At 36.9% G+C, this 24,463-nt stretch overlaps 1 protein-coding gene across 11 annotated transcripts in view; it reads right to left on the reverse strand.

The window, feature by feature from the left end:
• The window catches only part of PHF21A (PHD finger protein 21A), a 132,244-nt gene that overhangs the window by 77,284 nt on the left and 30,497 nt on the right, over positions 1–24,463 (reverse strand). For all 11 annotated transcript variants that reach the window (XM_075152185.1, XM_075152194.1, XM_075152196.1 and 8 more), the window contains 4 exons: positions 22,212–22,252; positions 17,498–17,633; positions 12,790–12,822; positions 10,559–10,624 (listed from right to left, as the gene is read on the reverse strand). In XM_075152185.1, coding sequence (XP_075008286.1) covers positions 10,559–10,624; positions 12,790–12,822; positions 17,498–17,551 — 153 coding nt within the window. In that variant the 5' untranslated portion in view covers positions 17,552–17,633; positions 22,212–22,252. The remainder of the gene's footprint in view (positions 1–10,558; positions 10,625–12,789; positions 12,823–17,497; positions 17,634–22,211; positions 22,253–24,463) is intronic.

A 24,463-nucleotide genomic window follows, 5' to 3' on the forward strand; every position in this document is an offset into this window, starting at 1 on the left:
TAATGCAAAGGATAAAAGCAATGCATTTGGCGTTTACTCCAAAAACAAACATACAACAATACTATCAGCTGCGTTTTTACCTGGTTTATCCAGGAAAAATGCATTGTAGAGCATCAGAAAGGTAAACCCAGCTAGCATAGCTGTTCCTAAAAATGTCTGGCTATTTATTTCCTCTCTTTTAAGTGCTTTAGTTTTATGACTGACATTACATCTAGCAATTTTTGGTGACCTCAGAAAAAATATTCTGCTTGCGGATCCATCCAGCTCACGGGCTAGCTTGCCCAACAGACCATTTTGCTTGCCTGCAGTTGGTGCGTCTGCTTGACTTCTTGCAGTGCCCAGACACATTTGCATTCTAAGTGTCGATTTCTATGGGTTCTTGAAGAGTTTTCTCTTTATAGTTCTCCATGTAAGTAGGATTAAAGGCCTTCAGATTACTAAACTAAGAAGAATAATGGAGACAAGGCTGAAAATTAAAATGGCTTCATATTTTAAATTAACTGGACTCTAGCCATAGGATTCCTTGGATTTTAAAATCTGAATTGACACTCGGTGAGGGCCTGACCCAGTGCTCCTGCTAACAGGAGTTGCACATAGCTCTAAACTCTAAAGGGTGTAGAGAATATTCAAGTATCCAAAGTGATCTACAAATAGAATAGCTCCTGAAGACACAACTACATAACTAAAAATCATCTCAAAAAGATCTTTCCATTAACAGATCAAAATTGAATTTGTAGTATCTGCATTTCTCATCTAACTGTATTGTATTTTGCTCAAAAATTAAGACCTTAGCAGAAATTTCATTCTTGACTGTTGAAACTCTGTCAAAAGCTATGCAACTACTTGAATGCATTTAAAAGTAATTTGGGAGAAATTATCAAGTCTCTCGCCAGTTCTTCATAAAGAAAACTGTTATAAATTCCAAATCTATTTTGTGATAGTCATGTCTAAGTGAATATTTAAAGGACATTAACATACACTAAGTTACATTTAAAGACAAAATCTTTCAATCATTTCTGTCTGTATCTATAAATATAAATTAGTCCCATTTGCTTTTGAAAAAGAAGCCTAGTACCTGATTAAAAAATGAATCTTTGCCACTTAAGCACTGTACTGTGCATCAAAATCCTTTACACAGTAACTTCTGAAGTTCCTAAAGCTATGTTAAAAGCAGATCTACAACGAATTTTTGTCCCAAATGACAGTATCTTGATAGGTAACCAAACAATAGGGTAGAAGTTCAAAAGAAGGGAATAATATTCAGTTCTCTGAACAACAGTAGAATTATTTGACACTTATATATGATACCCTGTTCCCCTACAGAGGGCCATTTTCCCTACAAGATATTAAAGCACCAGCCCTGGTCTGGTAGCAGAAGAAATTCTAACATTTAGACAGAGCACGATTTTGCTGCTTTTCATCCATTTGAAGTGGATAATTTCAAGACACTAAAACATCCCAATAATTCATTTCTGAAGAGTCTCACTGTCTGGAGTCTCACCTATGAAACCAGCCTTCAAGTGCAAGATTCCTGCATATTACAGAAGACAAGGTGTTGAGAAAGTAGTTCTTATGTGACAGGTAGAACTGAATCTTGGACAGCCAGTAAGCCATTCTCATTTGAAAAAAACTTAGAAATTGAAAATCATCTGTTTTCAAGTTCCAAACAGAGAATAGTACCTTTAAGTCACACAATTTTAATTGTTCAGCGGACAAACGTTAGCAGCTTAGTATTTTGAGCTACTGTAAAACTGCTTCCCCCAAATGATTTACTTGGAAAATGAGATATTTCTGTTTCTTGAGATATACGACAAAATTTAGAATGAGTTGGAGAATTCGAGAACATAGTTTTGTCCAAGTTGATTGCTGAAGCATTGTTACCAGCCCAACGGTGTATGTGGAGCTTTTGACGCTAGAAATCAGACACATCCACACCGCTCTGGGCTGGCCGCAACTTTAAAGGACAAAGCTCTGAAAAGCAGCCATACTAGAACGAAAATGAAGCAATTTATAAAGAGAATGCATGGATATGGAACAAGACTCCACAGGCTTAAATACTGCCAAGTATTCAAATTTTCAGAAGTCTAAAATAAAAGGATAGCCACTCACTGGTCTGCAGGACCTTAAGCAGCTCTAAAGTGTACGTCTCAAAAATTCACATCACATACTAGAGTTCCTGTGTAATTTTTCTCTGTTTATTTTTAAAGGAAAAATAAGGTAAACAAGTTCTGCCTTCTATAAAGAGTACGAACACCATCACTGAGGTTTTACTTATTGGGTAAGGAAAAAGCTGGCTCATTTCTCCTTGCTACATAGGGCAGCCTGGGTCCAACTCTTTTACACACTAGTGTCCATTTACTATGACACACTGCCAACATTTTACTGAGGAAATCCTGAGCAAGAAGGAAAAAAACAAAGGAATCACAACTACTTAACTTACTAACTCACCTCACCTAACCTTGAAGGGAGTTTACAGGACAAAGAAGAAATGCTTATCACAACTCAAGGGCTTTCTGCCTGCTAGCTTTCAAAAGTCTACTGTAAGACGACATTTAGAATTTCTCGCTATTAAAAAAAGAAAGAACAGAACAACAATTCGTTTCCATAGAATACATCAGATAAATGTTGCAAGTCATGAACTCACAGAAGTTAACTGGAGCCTAATCTTCCTACAAGTTTTCTATAGTTAGTTGAGTGAGGGGTGGGCCCTCACAAAGGCAACACAGAACGGTAAGAATTAGGTTCCCTTGTCTGAATTGCCTCCTGGAAAGTACTCTCTCTCCTCCTCTCTGTTGATCCCCATAGTAATTCAAACTTAATTCCAGCAAAATTTCCGTCAGAATTCTGCACTTACCACTGCCTAAATCTACCTGCTGTTACAGTAAGGGGGGGAAGTTGAGAAAGACACCTTGCACATCAATACCAGTTTTGACAGACTTAGCCTGAAGGAGGAAATAAGAAAAGCTCAGAGAATAATGGACCTAATTAAAACAAAAAACACACCAAGAAAACCTACATGCTCTCTGGCCTCCACCACCTATCTTCCCTAACAGTGAAGCTCCCCATCAGGTGTCTGCGAAATAGTTATTGCAATGCAACAACAGGGAAAAAGTTGCTCTAAAGAGATTATAGACTTTTTGGAGTTTCTAAAAATCAGAACAAGTATTTTAAAAGTTAACCCAGAAATGAGTACAATACTGAAAGAAACTGACTATATATAATGCCCACAAATAGGCGAATTCACATTGACTTGACCCACATTTGAAGAAAATATTCCTAATTATTTCTATGGACAGAAAATGTATACCAGGTTATAATTTCAGTGAATACCGATGTTTCCTGAGGATGAAGACTGCATTCTCTCCCTACAACAGTGTCAATATAGAAAAGAAAGCACAGAGATTTAGTGAAATCCCATCAAGGGCATTCTTACCCTTTAATCCTTAAGGTTTGTTCTCTCTTTAAGCCCTTCAAGGCCCAAGCCTGTCACAGTCTCCACAATAAAATGAGAAAAAAAACTTCATAGGGACTAGAGCAGTAAGGGCAGATAACAGTTATTCAAATAGAAGGATCAAACCCTAAAAAACTTTTACAAAAATTGTACATGCATTTGGCCCTCTCATGCTTCCTTAATATGCCATCTTCTCTCTAAATCACTTCCAGAAAGGCCTATCTCCTCTTTATTTGTCCAGTGTCCATCACAAAGGACCCCCAGTCCACCTGTAAGGGCCAGTACAATTAACAGAAACCAATTCCAAACTGGCACCATGGAAGCAATGTAATATATCACATTCACCTTGGTCCTTTTCAAAAATAAGCATGAAAAGTTGAACTGAGTGGTTCCACAATGCACTATGAGGGCATAATGTGTAACCCATACGTTGGAAAATACCACCTAATGCTGACTACCCCAGTCAGTCTTGTTCCTGGCATAGTGTCGTTAAATAAGATAATCTTTACTAATAGAATTTTTTAGCCCATAGCTGTACTATATTTGGTAACTCATGTGCAAAAAAGCACAATTTCAGGAAGTGGCTTATTTTCAAATCAAGTAACAGGCAGCAGAGAGCAAAGACAAGTTTTTGCTTGTATTCTAAGCATTAGACACACCGTCTTTCTCTCTTCTCCCTTCCAAAATTCAACACAGTTTTCAGAAGAGCTGGAGACAAAACAACTCCTATAGGAACTAAAGATCCATAAGGCTTTGAGAAGCAGATCCCTGGGCTTGATTCCCCTTCTAACACTGATACACTTAGAATAAATCAAAATACTGTTTCTGTGGCTGTGAGGTTGTTCCACTGAGTCATGCAGAACAGAGCAGAATGGGCTACTTTAATCTGTTTTCACTTACAAAAATTCATTAGTAGATTTAATCCCCCTTCTCAGCCTCCAACTAAGATGCCTTTAAGGGTGCTATACAAAACATCCTAAATCCCAGCCATCACGATCTGATGTTTCGCCTGTCTTTCCTCCAAGTATAAAAAGGAAAAGGGAATAGTAGGCCTTGAAATAACTATTGATGTGTGAGGTTATCCAACAAGTCAAAACATCCAGGAGCACCTAATAACCAACTCTTGCCATCAGTAGGGGATTTTCAAGGAAATACTGTAGTTTAACTACCCATTTTCTATCTACAATGTTGATTTTCAAGCAGAACAGGCTATTTTGGAGTTATGCCCTGGCTTATATGAAGATGAAAGATGTATCCAACTAGGCTCAATTAAAAAAGTTCTCCAGCTGCATCCAAATCTGGCTTAAATACAGCATGAACACAAAAATTAAAAATTGAGCCAGAAAATGAGTGCTAAAGGAAGGGCAGCAGGAGGAAGGTGTGGAGGCTTTTTCTTTTTAATGATATCATGAAATGGTCACTTGCATTTCCTAAATTAAGTTACTCCGGTGCTAATGTGTATTAGATATGCAAAAATTAAGTTCACAAACCAACAGCAAGAAGTCTAGGTGGAGTTACATTAAGAGAAGAATAGGAAATCCAAGTTTAGATGCCAGTATGGGTTTAATCATGATTTAAGCATTACAAAAGGTCTGAGAAAGCTTAGCAATATTTCAGTCATATGCAAATGATTGTAACATCAGATTTGCAAAAGAGTTTGGGGCAAAAGAGGCAGCAGGGAGAGATGTATGCGCTCTGCCTATCTACAATCATCTGTACAACATTCAAAATTTGTTTCAGCCAGTGTATCTTGAGAATATGAAAGATGATAACTTAATGAGAAGTCATTATATTCACATTTTCACACAATATTTGGATGCAAATTAAATAAATATCAAAGACTAAAATAGTAAGCTCATGCAGATTTCTCAAACAAACATTCACCTTCTAAACAGGTGCTGTTCACACTGATCAGAGGGTTCGAAAGGGTCTGATGATTCACAGAGGCAGTTAACTTACTCCTCCTTACGTCCAGATAGACCAGTATCTTTCTGACAGGAAAAACGAGTGACTACTTCAAACCATCTAAGAAAGGAATCTACAAATAGTCAATTATGGGAGGAGACAGAGCTAAGTGTATCACTACAGGGTTTCATTATTAAAACCAAATTCTGGGAAGGTGCAAAATTGTTTGTCATATATTTTAAGACTGCTTTATAAACAGTTGGCATAAATGGATGCTTGCAGTTACATGGAAATTAGTGTATCTTCATCATTCATGCCATTTACTTAAAAAAGATAGGTGTTTAGTAATATGTACAGTTCTGGATAAACAATTGCAACTGAAATTAAGCCTCACCTGCCTCAAGTTATTGGTTACTACACATTCATATAGCATATTTGCACACTTCCTCCATTACTGACAGAATAACTGGCATTTTAATATGCCCTTCATGGATCTTGGGGAAAGCAGGGATTAGAAACTTCAGACAAAACTGGCAGGAGAGAGAAGTGAGTGACTTCATTATTTATTTCCAGATTTTGAGCCCTAAAGTTCTCATGGTGTACTCATTAGGTGTATCTACAACATACAGGCATACCTTGCCTACCTTCTTATGCAGAAGCATTTAAAACTGCTCTTTCCTACCCATTAACTGTACCCAGTTTCCCCCCTGCTCTCTAGCTTTCTTGTGCTTACTTTCCTCTCACCAAAACACAGCCTTTCGTCTTTCCAGAATATGATGGAACACGTTTTGGGTACAATTTTCTGATAATGTGTTCAAAAAGCCTCCATAAAAATTCACCTTTACTATGGATGACAAGTGTTCAAGAAGAACAGTCTCATAGGATGAATTTATGCACATTACCAATCTTTTCATTACTCAGTTACGGTACCTGTAATAAATACAGCAACATTAATGTTTAAACCTATTCTTGACAGTTTTTGAAGTCTTAAATAACAAGTTTCCTTTGTCAGTCTAAACCACATGTTTACATTTATTCAACTATACAAAACCATGGTTAAATTACACTACCATTCTTAAAATCCCTCTAAATCCCCTTTCCCATTACTTGCTATTAAGTGGCAAGGTTAAAAGGAGTCTCACCCTGAACATACAGGATTTAGAATAACCTGAACTACCTCGATTTGCCGTAAACTTTAAATACAAGCAAAAGTCACTAGACTTGCCTATCCATAATAGAGATAAGCTCGCTTTTATAGTGTGCATTTTTTCTGACAATATTCTACAGTTTCAACTATTCTTCACAGTAAAGTATGTTAAACTTTTTCCCCCATGAAAAATAAAAGCACAAGTACCCCTATGCTAACAACTGGTTTTGAGTACCTTTTCCTATAAGTGTATATAGCTCTTCAGAAATGAAAGTAACAAAGGGATCCACTTCATTCTTTCCATGTCAAAAGCAAATGCATTAGAATACAAGCCTAGTTTTCACAAGACTGTTTTCCTGAAGATTCAATGAATTTCACTGCAACTACAGTAAAAGACATTTTCATTTTATTTTCAAATACAGGGGGAAGGAGCCATGTGATTTCTTTAGTATATGCTTATCACCATCACCTTTTTACCAAAGGTCAAAAGACTATTCCTGTAAACTTTCTTCCACATATAAGGCAGAACGTTGCTCCAATTTTTCCAAGAAATTGTGATAAGGACAGATGTAGAAATTCCTCTGTATTTGACATGATATTGCTAAAAAGCATTTTTTTGCTGCCCACTTATTTCTTTACATTTCTTTAGTCAAATAAATATGACCTCTTCCTTGGCACTGGAAAAAAGTACTGTTATGATACATACTCGATGATGATATATCTGCAAGATCATATTACAATTTTTTAATTAACTATGGAAGGAAAGAAGCAGAAAAAAAAGGTGTTACTTCAGGATTACATCCCTCCTGCTCCTTTATATTAGCCCTGCTCTACCTCAGTCTTTCACCAGTGTCACTGGTAACAATATCCACCCCACCCCCCCAAAGTAAAAAAAGTACACACTGGTAAACTTCCTCATGGAAAAATTCAAGAATACATTCTTGATGTTTTTTATTGTAAGGAGTATATTTAACCCAGACAAAAGCTGAGTAGTAATAGGTAATTGTGGGTAAAAGTCTACAAAACAGAATGCCAAAGGAAGACACTATCGTAGAATACTAATAGAAGACTATTACTTTCTTACAAAGATGTGAAAACGTAATAAAAAAACAGTGCTACACAGCAACAGAATTAATTCATATTTATAACCCAAGCTTAGATTTGGCAATTAAAACTGTTTTGCAAAAAGTTACTCTTGACTTCTCTTTATTGAAGAGAGGGATGGGGGGAAGGAAGAGGAAACCAGTTTTAAAACCAATGCGTTCAGGGTTTCCAAACTGCAGCACTCACATTTATAGTTGAGGAACAAGACTGTTAAACTGAATTCACCTTATTGCCCCCAGATTAGAAAAATAAGGTAAGCATGGTTTAGACCTCCGTGGTAATACATAAAGAGACTAGCAGAGGAAAATAATCGTCTGAAGGATTCATGTTTACTGCCCTTTAAATGCCAATTATCTTCAAATAAGTTTCTTCTCTTTTTGAAGCTTTTCTTCCGTATGATAACGCAATCAGCATACTTTGCTCCATCATCTCTCAGGTGAAACAAATCAAAGCATGTATTTTCACCTCTTTCATATTTTCGAAAAACACGTAAATATATGACATACCTTATGCTGTAACAGTTTAACCCTGCATCAGCTAACAAATTTCTTTAGGTTTAAGCCTACATGCTGCACAGCCTACTTGCTTTCTTTTTGTACTTTGCCAGATCTCTTCAATTTCACAAACTTTTGAACAGAGTTGTCATTATTAATTCTCAGCAAGAAACCTAATGAATCACTGCAGCTACCGGCAGCAAGCGTCGGCACTACTCTCACAATGCTTCAGAACTGGAGACAAATCCTAAAGCAACTAAAAGCTTTTAGCTCACCTACCACTGACTTGGTTCTTGCAGAAGTCTTCATGCAACTTCATTAAGTAAGAGAGCAAAGAAAAAGGGTACATTAGGCTGACATAGTATTTCAGAAGCCAGAAATATTTCAGTATTCTGCCTCTTTAACACCAGGGTCTCAGCTCCACACCACTGTCTCCGAGTAGGGACACGACACAGGCTGGAACTTCAGTTTTTCACATTTCATTAAAAGCTTATGAAACAGTGACAATTATGCCTCCCATAACTGTCCATAGTGGAGTTAGACCCTCACAGTTTATTCATCGGACATCAGACATCAAGACTACTTACTTGGCTCTAAACAAGAGTACAGATAACACATGTTGCACTCTTCCTTAAGAAATGCACTGCACAATGTAAAGCATTTATTTACTATGCAAAACTGCACGTTTCTCCATGCTGTGTGAGAATTAAATTGTTGGATAATATTATCCCCTTAAATAATTGATAATAATTGTTTTTCCTAAAGAGACATGGAAGTGAGAACAGAAAAAAGGGCTTTGTTGTAGTCTCTAAAATGCTGCTCAACTCTGCATTGCTAAGCCACAGATATTTGTAGGAATCTGTTGTACAGACAAGAGGAAGTGAGCATTTCTCTGCATTGGGAAGTTGTGGTTTTTTTCCTAGAATTCACATTTGCCATGACCATTGCATTTTAGCAGCCATACTACTTTAACAACACTATCATCTGGGACACTGGCAGCTCTGTGGTCCAGTGGTAGGTACAACAAAATGTTTAAACTTCAACAATCATAGAGAAGTTCACTGTTCTACTGATAATCAAAACCATAAAAATACAAAGAAGGAAACTAGACTGTGACTTCATATTGACTGTATTCGCCGTGTGGTAGAAGTGAAGTCGGAAACTTATTTTTCAAAGTCTTTTGGAAACTTAGCCCACGTTCATCCCATGAACAAGTGTGCTTTAGTACTCTGAGCTGTAATTTTCAGCAGAAAAGATATAGCTGCATTTCTGGTGATGGGTAATTTAAAATACATGTTAGTATAGACCACTCTGTAACATAACTTTAAGGAGTTATGAATCCAAGTTTAAACATTACAGTAAGATATACTTACTTCTTTCTTACCTTCCACTCACTATCTCACTGCCTGTCCCTGCTGATCACGTGAACTGGTAGTCAATATGACTTGCTTCGTGGCATCAAGACAAGCTAATTTTGAAATTACCATGGGCCTCCAGAGCTTACCAGAGAATTCTGAAGCTGCTTGCTGTGAGACATAGCCACATGCAGAGGCTCATGCTGGTTTTAGAGAATAAATCATCTTCAAGAGATGCATGCCATCACATCAGCAAAACCTCAGTTTTTGTTGAATTAGTATTCTCATTAAAAAATCATTTTCTTTATTATCCTTATATGTTCCTTCCTAGATTCACTGTTCCACTACTAAAACATACTATAATTTTTTAGTAAACAAAATTTCTAGATAAATGTTAATCATGTCTGCCCATTTTCTTAGGAAAGGTAATTCTCAAAACAGAACACATGCAGATAATAACAGGTGAATGCAGGTATCTAGATGTGACACAGATGCATAACTATATTCTTACTTATGCACATGTTCCAAAATGTTTCCCCTCTTCAAAGGTATTATCTATTGACCTAATTTGGTTCCGTTGTTGACACAATAGCAATACAATTAAGGGACTGCTTAAAAACTGTGTAAAAAACTGTGTAAAAACACACAACTGATTTTCAAATTGTCTGTTAGGTACCCATAACTGACAAGAATTTAGCTGGTCCAGACACGAAGAAAAATTCCAGCATACTCATCCAGACACACAGTGTGGACCAACTAAAACAAAATCTGAAGATTTGCCTAAACCAGAATGGTCTGGTTTAGAATAAGTTTCAAGATAACAATAAAGGAAGGGACAGAATTCATTCATTTTCCCAGCTCCCTTAATATAAAACGTTAGTTTCACTAGAAAAATTGCTATAGCTTCCACTGATTACACTAGTTGCTTGTTTGATAGACTCACAATAACTCATCCCATCTTTTATTGAGAAATCAAATAGAAGTCCAAAATGTCTGGTTGCCCACACTTATTTTTGCACTTAAAATTTAGCAGATCTCTTGGAAGCTGGGAAAAGAGACATCTTTAGAACAGGGTGTTAAAAATACATCTCTGTTTCCCTACCTGTTTCTCACTCAGAGCTGTGATTTTGGCTTGAAGTTCATGAAGCTGTTTCTTCAAATCAGCGTTCTGATTAGAAAGAAAAAATATCTGTGAGAAAGATATTCCATTTGTTAACATAGAGTAGTAGCAGGAAGGTGGTTTTTTTGTTTTGTTTTGTTTTTTTTTTTTGTTTTTTGGTTTGGTTGTTTTTTTTTTTTTTTGCATAGTGTACTACAAATACAGCACCTCTGGATGTACAGCCAATAAAATTCAAGAGGCTCAACAAAGCCTTACTTAAGTCACTGAGTTCAACAATAATCAGAGGACCTTTCTAGCACTCAGAGAGACAACCCAGTTTGGAATGAAGATTTCATTAAAACATCCATTAGTGCTTACTGCATTATAAAGCACATTTGTACATTTCATCAAAGTTACAAGTTAAATGAGAAATGTTTGTTAATATGTAATACAATAGTATCATATTGTATACAATAGTATGCGATGGTATGTTACCTAAAGCATTCTTTTCTATGCTACTTATGCAAAGACATTATCATACATTTGACTGTGTAGAGCATCAGCAAACATATCTGTTAAATCTTAATTGACACACATGTCAAATGAAGGCAAACATATTTAAGTCTTCATTTCCATGTGTGCTTATGCCTTAGACTGTATTTCAGAGAATTACATTTGCCTTAGCACATTATTCATATCAGCACTTTGCTTACAATAGCACTTGAAGTTTAAGATCTGAAAGCCATAAGCATCACTATAAAGATGCAGTTAGAAAATAATTTTTTACCAGGACTATTTCTTTCCTACCAAAAATAAAATAAAATTTAAAAATATGTCCTCAGTTTAAAGCCCGTGAAGCTCTGCAGAAACATGACGGAAGTGAGCTTCCCTGCATTTTCCTCTTTTTCCACTTTTTTTGTTCTCATTTATGTTGCAAACTCTTTACACTAGATTACGCAGGTTTGCTGTGCCACACAGAAATATTAAAACATAGGACTAATATTGTTACAGGAACTTCATGCTCAGGCCAGCTTCCCTATTTTTATATTCCTCCATACAATTTTGAAATGCATTACAATCTCAGCTTGTAGATAGTCTTCTCCAATATACACACAATTCTAGCAAAACCAGATATTGACCAGTCATCCTTCCTTCTTCTAGATTCCACTTAATAATCCGGGCTAAAAATGCATTAAGAGCATTGGAAGCAGGGCCCAGATTTACTCTTACTGGCTCCAGGAACTTTGCATGGCTGCTTGCAGCATGACCCGGCTTTCAGCAGATATGAACTGAAAGCAAGCCACTCTGCAGGCTAATTGTTAGCAGACTTGTCCACCAAGTAAGACTAGCAGACCTTACCCAAATCCCATCAGAATAAGGAAGTTCTCGAAAGTAGATTTTTCCAACACCACCCTATTCCCTCCTCATCCCTCCCTGTCAGGGGTCTAACTACTTGACTGTTACAAAAAGCTGCCTTCCCACTCCACTGAGCTTAGAGAAATATATGCTCACAAAATTACAGGGCATTTAGTATTGTATGGGGATGGAAGCACTTAATAGCAAGCCTCAAGTGAGCTGCCTTTATCCCTCTACTCAACATTTCAGACTGGTTAGAGAACTCCACAGGACTCCCCATTAGCACACCGGAGTGCTTAATTGCTGTACAAGGTAACCCAGTCTCCTTACACAGTCATTGGGAAAGGGATGACTTCTGCTGTCTATGCAAGGAGTCTAGTTATCCAACTTCAGTAGCTCTGAAACATCCCAAGGCCAAGTGCCCACTCTTTGGGATACCTGAGACAGACAACCTGAACACAGCCTTAAGCTATGTTCTTTATTTGGACAAAATATCCTATCTCTTCTTGTACAACTGTGAACCTTCTGATACTCAAAAAAGAAAAAAGCGAATTCTAGTAATGGCAGATTTTATAAAGAGCAGCTTCCAACAGAATCAGAAACTTACTGTGTGTTTGAACTGCACCATAGCCCGCAAGAGTCGCTTGATTTAAACTATTAAGAATGTGAGGCAAAAGGCTCCATAAAGGCAAAATTTTTGGTTTTGTTTTAAACTATCCAACAGTCATTGTTTAAAGACTTGTTCATAATAGTTTTCTTCAAACATTGTGTTACAAGGAAGAACATGATAAAGAAATATCTAAAATTCTCAAGCTCCATGCACTGTTATTTCATGTATTTTTAAGGGTAAGTAATGCAATATAAAAATAAATAGTTACCTGCGGATCTTGCTTCATTTGCGCAACCAATTTCTAGAAAGAAAAAAGATGCAACAATACAATGAAGATTTTCATTATGGATCTTGTTGAACAGTTTAAAATTCAACATTTTTGAAGAACCTTTGAAAAAGCAAAATATTCAGTTTACAGCATTTCAGTGGCAAGGCCTGGAATCCAGTATTATATAATTTCCAAACCCATTCTTATTAATGTAGTAAAACTACCACATCAAGCCACCACTTTTGCTCCTTCTCCTAAACACCTCTTGAAAGGGATGCCTTTTCAGGACAATTTAAGCCAGCTGGGTAAGATAATCTAATAGCTGTGTCTCCTTTAGAACTGCTGCCTTCTTTGCTTGCAGTCACAAGAAACACAAATCGCAGACAACCACTGCAGGCACATAAGCTGTTTGTATATTCAAGAGCAGAACGTTTCAAGTACTAAGGGTCCGCCTGTGTGTTGGCTTGGCTGGTACCACATGGAAGACCCATGTTCAGAAGTATCTTTGTCACTTTTCTCCCTCAGAGGGAGATTGAGATAATTGTAGAAGAGACGCCCTCCACATCCAAGGGAAAGCAGACAGATGGTTACCATTCACTATTCTTCCTCCTTCACTTCCTTCAGGCAGCTGCAGGAGAAAGCTGTCTATTGCTAAGCAAGGGAAAAGTTACTAGGCTGTCACCAAAGAAAACCAGAGCCCAGAATGAAGAGGCAACGTAAACCAAAAATTCCCAATTTCTTTTTTGGTTACAGCCACGTTTATTTATCACATTGCCATGTCCCTTCCACACATGCAAGGAACAACGTAAAGTCTGTACTTTCCTCCCCATTTGCTCATCAGAATCAGGAAAAGGAGTGAGAAACAGAAGGACAAAGCAAGCAAGAAAAATAGATGTTTCATTCCACCTGCATTGATACTGCTCAGAGAATTCAGACTATGTCAACTAATTCTCTTTAAAAATTTATGTCATTTTACATCCTAAAAATGGTATTTATCAAAAAAAAAAGGTATAACACAAAGATAATTTTGCATCAGACCACAGATTTACCTGCTGCATTTTCTTTCTAGTACTAGCCAATAGCAAACAGAGGCATCAGCATGATGTCTATGCTGGACAAGCATAGAGTGTTATCACCCATCTTTCAGAAATGTACATCTCTGATGTCTTCAAAGATTATGTCTCAGGTTTAATAGCTAGTAACACACTTTTCTTCCATTAGTCTGCCTTAATTACTTTTTGAACACAGGAAAACACTCAAGATTCTGTGACAATACGTTCCATTACATAAGGACACTTATGTAAAAGGACCTCCTTTTTCTTTTGAATCTGCCTCCTGATAATGCAAGCATGAGGGGCAAATAAGATTATGGAAAACCAGTCTTGACTCGAGTCAAGAGAAGTTGGACACGATGATCCTTATGGGTCCCTTCCAACCCGAGATATTCTCTGATTCTCTGACTGTTTCTCTATTAATTTTCTCCCTACATTTTTTCCACACCACATATTCCCCCGTCAGTCATCGCTTCTCAAGATTGAAAGTCTCCTCATGCACGAATCATTCCATTGCTTTGTTCACTCTTAGCGCTCTTCCCTGTACTTCTCTAGTTCGTCTCTATCTCTGGAGACAAAGTTTAAAACTGCATGCAACGCTCAAGTACTCTGTACTGCAAGAACTCCTTCCGCAGTGCTAATAGCTAATTCACAGCCTGCTATTGCAGATGTAAAACCACGACTGTTTTTCCGAAGTGCATCACTTGGCATTTATCTACACTGAATACACTGTTTCGTCATCCCACCATTCAGTATCACAGGAGCTAAGGTGCTATGTTACCCTTTTGCTTACATGCTTAGCTTATTTTTCCTCAGTGCTTTCTGCCACATCAGAGTTTGACAAGCAACAAATCTGTTAGTTTTTTATACAAAGTGCTTGTACAGACTCAGTCATAAGACAATACAGCCAGTGACTGCAAATTGTTCATAAAGTATTGCTAAATTTATGGGTATCACAATACTGTGTCATCCAATCATAAGAAAAAAAAAATCTTCTTTTGCACTGACCCCAAATGCAAGCTAAATTTAAGATACTTTAAAACCTACTGGTATTTTTGCTATGAAACAAAAGAAGGAAAAGGATGTTTTAGGTTCTTTCCACACATCAGCTCGAGGAGTCATCCATGAAGCCCAACCCTTCTGTGAGAATAGCTAAATATAACTCCTTTAACACCTCTTGTGATCAAAACTATGAAGAGCAGACTGTTTCAAAATAACCTTAATTAAGTCAACACAGTAGCAGAATGAACTACTTAGATTTGATGCATCTCTTCTCAGGACAGGCAATATAGCTTTGACATGGAAGATACTTGAATATTCAAGTTGTACTCTACTAGAGCAAGTGACCCGGTCAGACTTCATTTATGGAGGATTCCTCGATCATCGAAACAAAACAAAAAAAGTAGCTTTTTCTAAACAACTAAACACCTCCTTTGGGTCCTTACTGGTAGTTTAAGATACACTTTGGCAAAGCGGCAGCATCAAAGCTTCCGAGAGAGTTCTGGAGGTGAACTGGAATAGGCCAGAAACAAGGAGCTATTCTACAAACAAAAATACAATCATACTGAGCATCACTTTCTACAGCTGTGTAAGCAGTCACAGGTAACGCATGGCATCAGGAAGCTGGGAGGCTTTGCTCAGAGTGCAGAGCTGAACTCTGTACGCTCATCACGGACACCTGTCCACCACTTACAAGGGGACGCCAAACTATGGCTGTACGAGTGTTGGCAAGCTTTTTTAAAGAGTCCTCAGAAAAAGAAGTATCAGATAAGTAAAAGATGACAAGCGAGACAATTCTCCAAAAATCCTGAGCACTGCCAAAAGAAGGGATATATTGCATCTCTTTAAGTTACAAAATTCAAAGATACACACCACAGTTCAAGCATTTAATTTGAAGATTTCTTTTTTTGTGCCAAAACCAGCTTCATTTCTATCAGTGGCCATTTGAAGAGCACAGCAGTAACCACTTGCGCACAGTTCAAGGAAAGTTTACTGAAACATCCAACATGTTGCTGCAAGTGTTATTTTCCATTGTAAACATTTAGACTTGTTCTTAGCCTTAATTACAGGAATGCACAGTATCTTGAAAAAAAAAAAAAAGACAACCTTCTGATATAATGGCTTGTCTAGTTTCACCAACTAAAACCAAATTTAATTAAAGTTGGTTTCAGCGCAGAGCTCACTTTTAATGAGGATTGGGCAAAGCTAAGGCAAACGGTCAAAAAACCTTGAAGTTGTTAAAAAACCCAGTCTTTTTGGACATTTTCCAGTCTTCATCCCTGTTCATCATCATAATTATGAACAGATGCTAAAGATTATTCAAAATTCACAGTCTTAAAATTTTTAGTTAGCTTAGGCATAAAAAGGAATGAAGATACACACAAGAGGTAAATGCTGTTACACAAATACAAGTGTGACTAGCGTTCTGATCACCATACAGCAGATAATATTTGAAAAAAATACTTACTGGCGTTAAAACATTTTAATGCCTGCAGCAAAATAGGTAATTTCTGGATTTCCTTACCCCCATAACAAAACTTCATTGAAGTTTTGAATGCAAGGGCCTTGGAGTTTCTGAGAAGAGCAAAATACTTGTCCATAGTTCTGGAAATTCATCTTTAGCTTTTTCAAGTTTTTCCCCCTAGCTGAAAGTTGTATTTTGTTATAGCAGATATAGTTAATTTTACTAATCCACCCATTCAAGTTCTTACACTACACTCACCATTGCAGCAACTACCGAACAAGTCATCTAGAACACTTCTTTAGACAAGTCACCAGGTAATTTGGAAACATTTTCCAAATTTTATACGATGGGTTACGTTGATTAGTGTAACCTATCATATATTTCTTTTATCCACTGTGTAATAGTTGTGAGTTTCAGATATCCAACAGAAATACTTCGAGAACTGTCTTTAGAAAAGGTCTCATTGATAAATTTAACATTTCAAATTGGCAGCTACTCTGTGTTTATGGCTGTAACAATTTTGTTCCAAGAATTAATAGGCATATGTCCTCTTACATTTGCTAAATTAGGTTTTATTATTATTATTATTAATATTTCTCATTTCTATTGTAATAGAATGGCAAACTGCAACTCTACTGCCCTATAGTATCGGACAGGCTACCAGTAAAGAGACCCAACATGTAAAAATTTCTGAGCCCAAGCACTGCAACATTTTGGTTAGCAAAACTATACAATTACAAGTTTAGAAGGTACTAAAGTAGAAGACACTCCAGAAAAGAGGCACCAGATGAGACCATGCAGCACTACGCACATTTCACTTGAAAGTTCTTCCACCATATTCTTCCATTGCCAACTGAATACTGAAGTTGGCTTCAGAACATGAGAAAAACCTTCCAGACAGAAGTTGCTGAACATAGACTTTTCAGAATGTTTTTATCACGGCTACAAGATATTAAAAAAAAAAAAATACCCACCCACAGCCTGATATGTAGATTCTTCACATTTGCTAAAAAACAACAGGTGGTGGGGTCAAAATGCAGAGTATAAAATTCTAAAGTGGTTTCAAGCTTATAAAACAGTTATTACTATAGTTGTAGTGCTATTACTTAATGCTATCATTAGTAGTAATACTATCAGCAATACTAATGCTGCTATTACTTGAAAGTATAAAGTAAGAAAGAATACGAATTACCTGGTGAACCTGAATTTCCACTTTCAGAGCCTCCTGTAGAGTCTGCAGCTCCATTCTCTACCTTCTCCACTTTCTCTAGAAGTGTCTTTGCTGATTCCAGTGCCTTTAGTTTCTGGTTTCCTCTTCAACACCAGTGCTATAGAAAAATAAAGGTTTCGTTTTGGTTAGTGAAGAAGAGAAGTCAATTTGAAAAAGGGAGATTATAACAAGCAGGAGTTCAGTAGTGAACTATATTCAACTGCAGCTTTCCAGCCTAAACACAAACAATCTTTCGAACACAAGAAATCTACAGGCTGTACAAAATGCCTGCCTTGGAGTCATTTAGCCAAATTTGTTACTTCCCACATATCCCAAAGTTGACACACTTGTCCCTTATCTTAGTTTGCAGGCAGCTATTTCCTACCAATATCCTATTACAGTTGCATATTAAATTAGAAAATTTAACTACCAAGAATGTTTTAAAAATCTGTGTAGATGAGAAAATATTCTGGAGACTAGAATTCTGCAACCCAAACAGCAATAAATTGTTAAACAGAACGTACTGCATTAACATACTTCCATGATACTATAGAGCTGTTCTTAGATGGGATGGTCTGCATGCAATTTGACAGAACAACATTAATATATTAATAACCCACTGCCTAAAGTTTGTGCTGAGTTAGTCGTTTCAGTTGAAACCTATTTTGAAGGAACACAAGACTGATATAAAGCAGCACAAGACTTTTTTCAAAACCATTAATTTTAAAATCCTTTTAATCCTGGAATTCTACTTGTAGAACATGAGTATGAGTTTACCATCTTCACTTGTACCACAAACAAATTAATCCCCCCAACATCTGACATAGAAAAGCATTATCAGCCATACTTCTAAAAGCCTTGAATGTTGGACAAGAGTTTTTTTATTCAGAAATATGTTAAAAGTATCAGCTTCTGAAACAGGATTAAAAGATTCCGGTCCCTATCCCATATGCTCAAATCACAATGGAACCTGTGTAAAATACATACACATAAATGTCATCAGAAAACATATATAGCAATCTTTCCAGTTACTTTTCCATCCAGACACCACACATTAAAGAACTGCTGGAGTGTTAAAATAGTTCCTATTTTTTTTATTTTTGAAAATTGCTCACAATTATTGCACAGGTATTGTAGGCAACTCAGAGGCCTTCATAATGGGAATTAATTGTTTTCAAAAGGATATTGACAGTTTAGATTAGATATGTAGGCTGTAAAAAGAGAATAATTCCCATAAGTTAGAGACTTTTATTTTAACGTTGTCTCACTACAGTAAAGTGAAGTGCTGGACAAGTTTGTGAACTCCTGAAAATAAAAAGTTGGCGGGTGTGTGTGTTTTGTTTATTTAAATTAATCATTTCTCTTTCCAAACAGAAATATGTTACAAAAAGAGAAGACTATAAAGGGTTTTTAAAGCATTATATTTAAACTCATTCTTTGTCAGTGCTGTCTGCTGTTAGCTTAAAGCTACTTACTTAAATAACAAAGGCCTGATCAGACTTTCTAGTCGACACATTAAATGACCTTCTGCAAGGGCCTCTCCCGCATGTGACACAGACAAGCAAAACCAGCTGCCTTTGCAGCACTACTCTCTATAAAATTGTAATTTGTATCAAGGGATACATGGAAATTACATATAGTTCCCTGTTCTATTACTGCAAACAGTAATGAGAAAACAGAATCCCGGATTATTACTTCCACTCACTGACAAGAACAACTATAGCCTACATTAAGTCCCTACCATTGCAGTTTCAAAAGAAACCATGCTTCAGAAAAGCACGTGGGAGACTGGCTAATGAAAACTGGAACCCGCTGCAGAGGCAAAAAGTCTTTCATAAGCCTTGGAAATTCAATTTTGGAGTAAAGATACAGGCAGATATGGCCATAGCTTCTTTGTCAGCGTGTCTTCAATGAATGAGAAGGCACTCGTGATGAATAGCTAGTATCAGCAGAAGAGACAGTTATCTCAACTGAGAATGTAAACAATACCCATAATTTTAATCCATGTGACTGTAAAGCCCAGTACTAGTTCATGGGAAGAATGACACAGTACTTCTGTAAAAAAACATATAAAGATTGAGCAACTACTATTAATGCACAACTTAATTTGACAGATAGAAATTGTACTATTGATGGTTCATAAGAACTAATCCAACCTAATTTCATAGATGCCTTGAACAGCTAGAAAGATTTTTCAAAATTAATTTTTAAGAGGTTTAAGAAAAAAGTGATAGTGCTTTGCAGAAGCAAGCGGTTGCTCAGCCTAGCCATGTTTACAGGGGCGTAGACATGAACAAACGTAATTCGCTGTCATATTGAGGAGCATATATTGTGACAAGTAAGTAAAAAAACCAAAACAATTCTAGTAACATACCAATTGTTCTGTTCCATTCCAAAATATTTGTTACAATTTCAGATTTTTCTTTATTGTAATTTAAAAAGTTAGCAGATTTTAAGATTCCTTAAAATTTATTCCTTCAATATACATAAATTTTAAATAGGTGCCATACTATAACATCCTGAAGAATTAATTTCAATTCATAAGACTGAAGCTTCCAAGAAAAGGCAAGAGAGATTAACAAACTTTTGACCCTTCTTTTTTTTTTTGTTAGGTTTTCTAACTTTTGATTGCTTCTTCCTACTTCCCTTCCTCCAGCATTCCCATTATAGCCTCAGAGCAACTCACTTTACAGTATCATTTACTTCCAAGTACCTTCTGCCGGCAAAGTTACACTGAAGCACATTTTAAACATAGGAAACAAGCTCCTCTTCAAAAACTAAGTGTCTGATACGTAAGGAAATAGAAACTAACGCTGCTTCATCAGCGAAGGCCGCACAGTAAAGAATGATCTTTTGCAATCACCTCTGCCAGCTGCTGTACTTGTCAGCTAGCAGCACCAGTGTTCTCCTCAGTAAAAAAAGAACCAGGATAAGCAATTATGAGAACTTTGTTAAATTACAAATAAGATACCATATATTTGGCATGGCACCCCAGTCGAGGCTTGCATCACCACCACTTTCAAGACAAGGAAACAGGCAAAGGGCAATGAAGAATTTATTCTGAGGCTCTGAAGTGTTCTAAGCATCCAAATCACTGGTGGGATAGGAGAACACATTAAAAAAGATGTTCATTTAAGAATTTGGTCAAGTTGCTGATTTCTGAATATGAAATACATACAGTTGTTATTTGGTTGTACCCCTCTAGAACGTGCACTTGTAGCTTCCTTTCCCAAGAAGGAATAACTATCCAAAGTTATCCCCGTCCAAAATTCCCCTGAAGTACCTTAAACACTTATCCAATGTTAATTGGAGGAAAAAAAAAGTGATCATTCCTTACATCCAACAAATCCTAGACGGTATTTTTCTGTTTTATGGAGAATAACATCTGGAAATATCTATGAGGGCAGCTGGTTAAATATCGCTAGTATTTCCTTTGAAGCAGGTACAGAACTACATAAGCAAGTGGTCACTACGCACTTTATGAGTGCAAAAATCTTCAATATTTTAGAACTTTCATTCTTTTAGACTGAACTTCAAGGGAAGATTTAAAAACTTAAATCCAGTGGCATTATGAACTACCTAGAATACCACATCCAAAGATGTATAAAACCATCCCTGAATTAATCATAAAAAGTACTGCATTTTCTACTTCACTCTTATGACAGCACAATTATTTTAATTAAAAAGCTTGTAGATGATTGAAATTGCATGGATGGGTTGGTCTGTAAACATCCTTCATCCCATTAGTTTTTAAAGGAAAACATGCAAATGCCTTGTGCAATGCCAGAATCAGTGATTACCAAAAGGAGAGCAGAGGATTGTGGAGTAACATGCATCCCTTGTACGTCCAGACATACTTCCAAGCGTCAGCCAGAAAGCACTGAGAGGAAGAGGTAAATTTGCCATTCCCTGGATTGATTTCAACTATTGGAGGCAGCAGTCCTCCATTCAATTTCTTGCTGGCACGAATTTGTTATAAATAATCCCTTATTTCTTATGTGGTTGCGTCAAGACTTAAAATTTCATACTCGGTTAAGTACCCCAATGCAGTTAAGGTAGTAGATGTTTATATACTATATAAATATTCAGGGACTGAATGAAACCTTAAACTCTACAATAATCACATAAGTGCATTAGCACTTCTCTATTATTATCTCAATTAAATACAATCCACATCAGAACCTCAAAAATATCACAAAGCTATTTAAACTATGGCTATTTTGGAAACTACACTAGAAATACAGATGACAAGGTATATATAGAAAGAGATACATATATATATATAAAGACAAAGGTAGGACCCATACAAAAGCCATGAATACCTTCTCTGTGTACGAAGGACTCTGAATAACTTAGAATTTTAGACATAAGTCTTTCTGCACCAAAAATCCCTCCAAACAAATTTGGTTTTCACATTACACAGAAAAAAAATTTAACATTATTATTTTTGAGTAGATGAATTTAAATGTCCACTGTACTTACACACCCTTGGGCCCAAATCTCAGCCCTACAGTGATTTTATTTATAGGACTGGGGCTTCCATCAGTAACATTTGCCTTTAAGATTTAATTTCTGAATATAAGAATAGATAGGATTTCAGTTTCAGTAAACATCATACTATTCCAGGAATGGATGCCAGCTCTTTGTATCATCTATTCTTAGGTAAACCATCTTAGCCCTGGGAAGAAGTACTTACCGGTTTTGAGAAAGTTATTCCCTTCAGCTCTCTACCCCCTCCTACAAAAGAAAAACAACAACAAAAGAAGATAATTACAAACAGCTTAACTTCAGCTCGAAATAGAAAAAGAAAATTCAAAGATCTGGAAAGTTGGGGCAGAGGGGGAGTTGTCTGGGTTTGAGGGAGGGGTTTTTTGTTTGGGTTTTTTAGGGGTTTTGGGCATTTGGTTTTTGACATTTTTTTAAAATGTTGAAGCTAACTATAAAATACCACTTGGAAAGAAAATCTGTTTGACATGGCAGGGAAAGCCAAGGAGACCTACAATTCTAATCTGGATTAAAATACAAACTATTACTGTCGCTAAGGGAAGAAGAGATTACAGGTACAAGCTTTCCTAGTTCTCTACAAGGCCTGTGTCCCCCTCCCCTGGGGGAAATACCTCCTCTCCATCACATTTATTAACATCTAAATCACGAGCCCTGTCAGTTGCCACAGCTAAATATGACAAGGTTACCCACCCCAGACATTCGCCCGCCACCTCTGCTAGAAGTTATACCAACACAACAAAGATGGTAGAGCAGGTGGTGTGTCAGCACAGTCACTAGAGCTCAAATCCCAGAGTACTAATGTAAACTGAAATCAATGGCAGTTTAAGCTAATGTGCTAGGTCATGAACTGTGGGGGCCGAGAAGATACACTGCCCATTACACTGCCTCTGTCATGGGAAGAACAACATTTCGCAGCGGAGCGAGGTAGTACCTCTTAAATCATCCTCATATGAATCATAAAAAACTCGTGAGTCAGAGTCCTAAAAAGATAGCTAAAATATAAATGATAATTCATTTGCTCAATTACTTTGCCTGATGCTAAAAAAAGCCCCCAAAATACTCCAATTTTCCAGTAAAATACTAGAATATTAGCCTATTCTAAGCTTCAACTCCACAGCTAATAAGATCTTTGCAGATATGTTCCTATCCACACACAAGTCATCACAGAGCTGAAGTTTAAGCCCCAGCCTTATAAATAGATACAGCAGTAGAAAGCCACATAATCATCTCTCGCTCAGTGGAGACCAGCACAAGTGGAGGAGTTTACATTTACTAACCAGCAGAACCAGGGTGCTGATGAACACCAAGAACAGAAAAGAAAACAGGAAGCCTACTGCTGGTAGTGACTGTAAGTATTGTCGCTCTCCTAGTCTCAAATTGTATCGTGCATTTTGAACAACAAAAGGTTACAGAAGATAAGTGTTAAATTAATTTTTAGAGCAATTTCAGGTTAGTTTAAATAATATCCAGCTGCTCACGTGGTAGTATGAACTGGAGTTCATATGGAGTATGGACTGTTTTGAGGCTATATTCAAATTAAGTGCATTTGCTCTGGATGCTACAGAATTTGAAATACCCTCATTGTTGAGGGTACTGAAGACATAGGTGTGATTCTCAAACTCCAGTTGTTTCTTCTTCTGTATTGAAATCTTACTTGTCACCTCCACCTCCCACTATCAATCAGCTACTTCATTGGTCCAAAAATCTATAGAGGAAGCTCTTTCATCGTGCAAGCACTAACCGTCCCTCTTCAACAAGCAACTAAAACTATATCTCCATGCTATTAATAAAAAAAAAATTTTAAAAAAATCTCACTGCTGTAGATGACTTACTCTGGAAAGCTAAACAAACGGTCGGTACTACGCATCTGCAAATACAGGCTTAGAATAAAAAAGCATGATTTTTATTTAAAAAAGAAAAACATCAAATTACTTGTTGCACAAGTACACACATAAACTGAAGAGAAAACTTCACTTAAAAATAACAGCATGATTAACTGTTAGTTCCTTTCTGCCCCCCTACATAGAGACTTGCCTCCATAGCAGGACCCTAGCTTCACCAAGACTGAACTATGCAGAAAAAAGCTGCACAGTTACAAACCTTTGGATTGCATTTAACCATTCTGAAGGGCTGCAACCCCAGGCTGAGAACTCAGGAGCTCCCACGGACAAAGTTAGGAACACTAGGAGTTTAATCGTGACTATCCGACTGATTTGTTGTGTTGCCTTGGAGAAGTCACTTAGAGAGGACCTAGACAGGGAACGGAACTACATTTGCATCCTCTTCTGTACATAATTTACTACAGGCTTTTTCTTAAGTATTTAGAACAGGTTAATGTTTGAAAGTCAAGCCTTTGGAAATACAAAATGCTTTAATTCTGCCCTTATGCAAGTATAGTATTTTTACAGGCATCTCTGCTTCATTTAGCAGAGGACAAGCTTA

This window comes from Calonectris borealis, chromosome 5 (genome assembly GCF_964195595.1).
Source record: "Calonectris borealis chromosome 5, bCalBor7.hap1.2, whole genome shotgun sequence".
NCBI classification, from domain to species: Eukaryota; Metazoa; Chordata; class Aves; order Procellariiformes; family Procellariidae; genus Calonectris; species Calonectris borealis.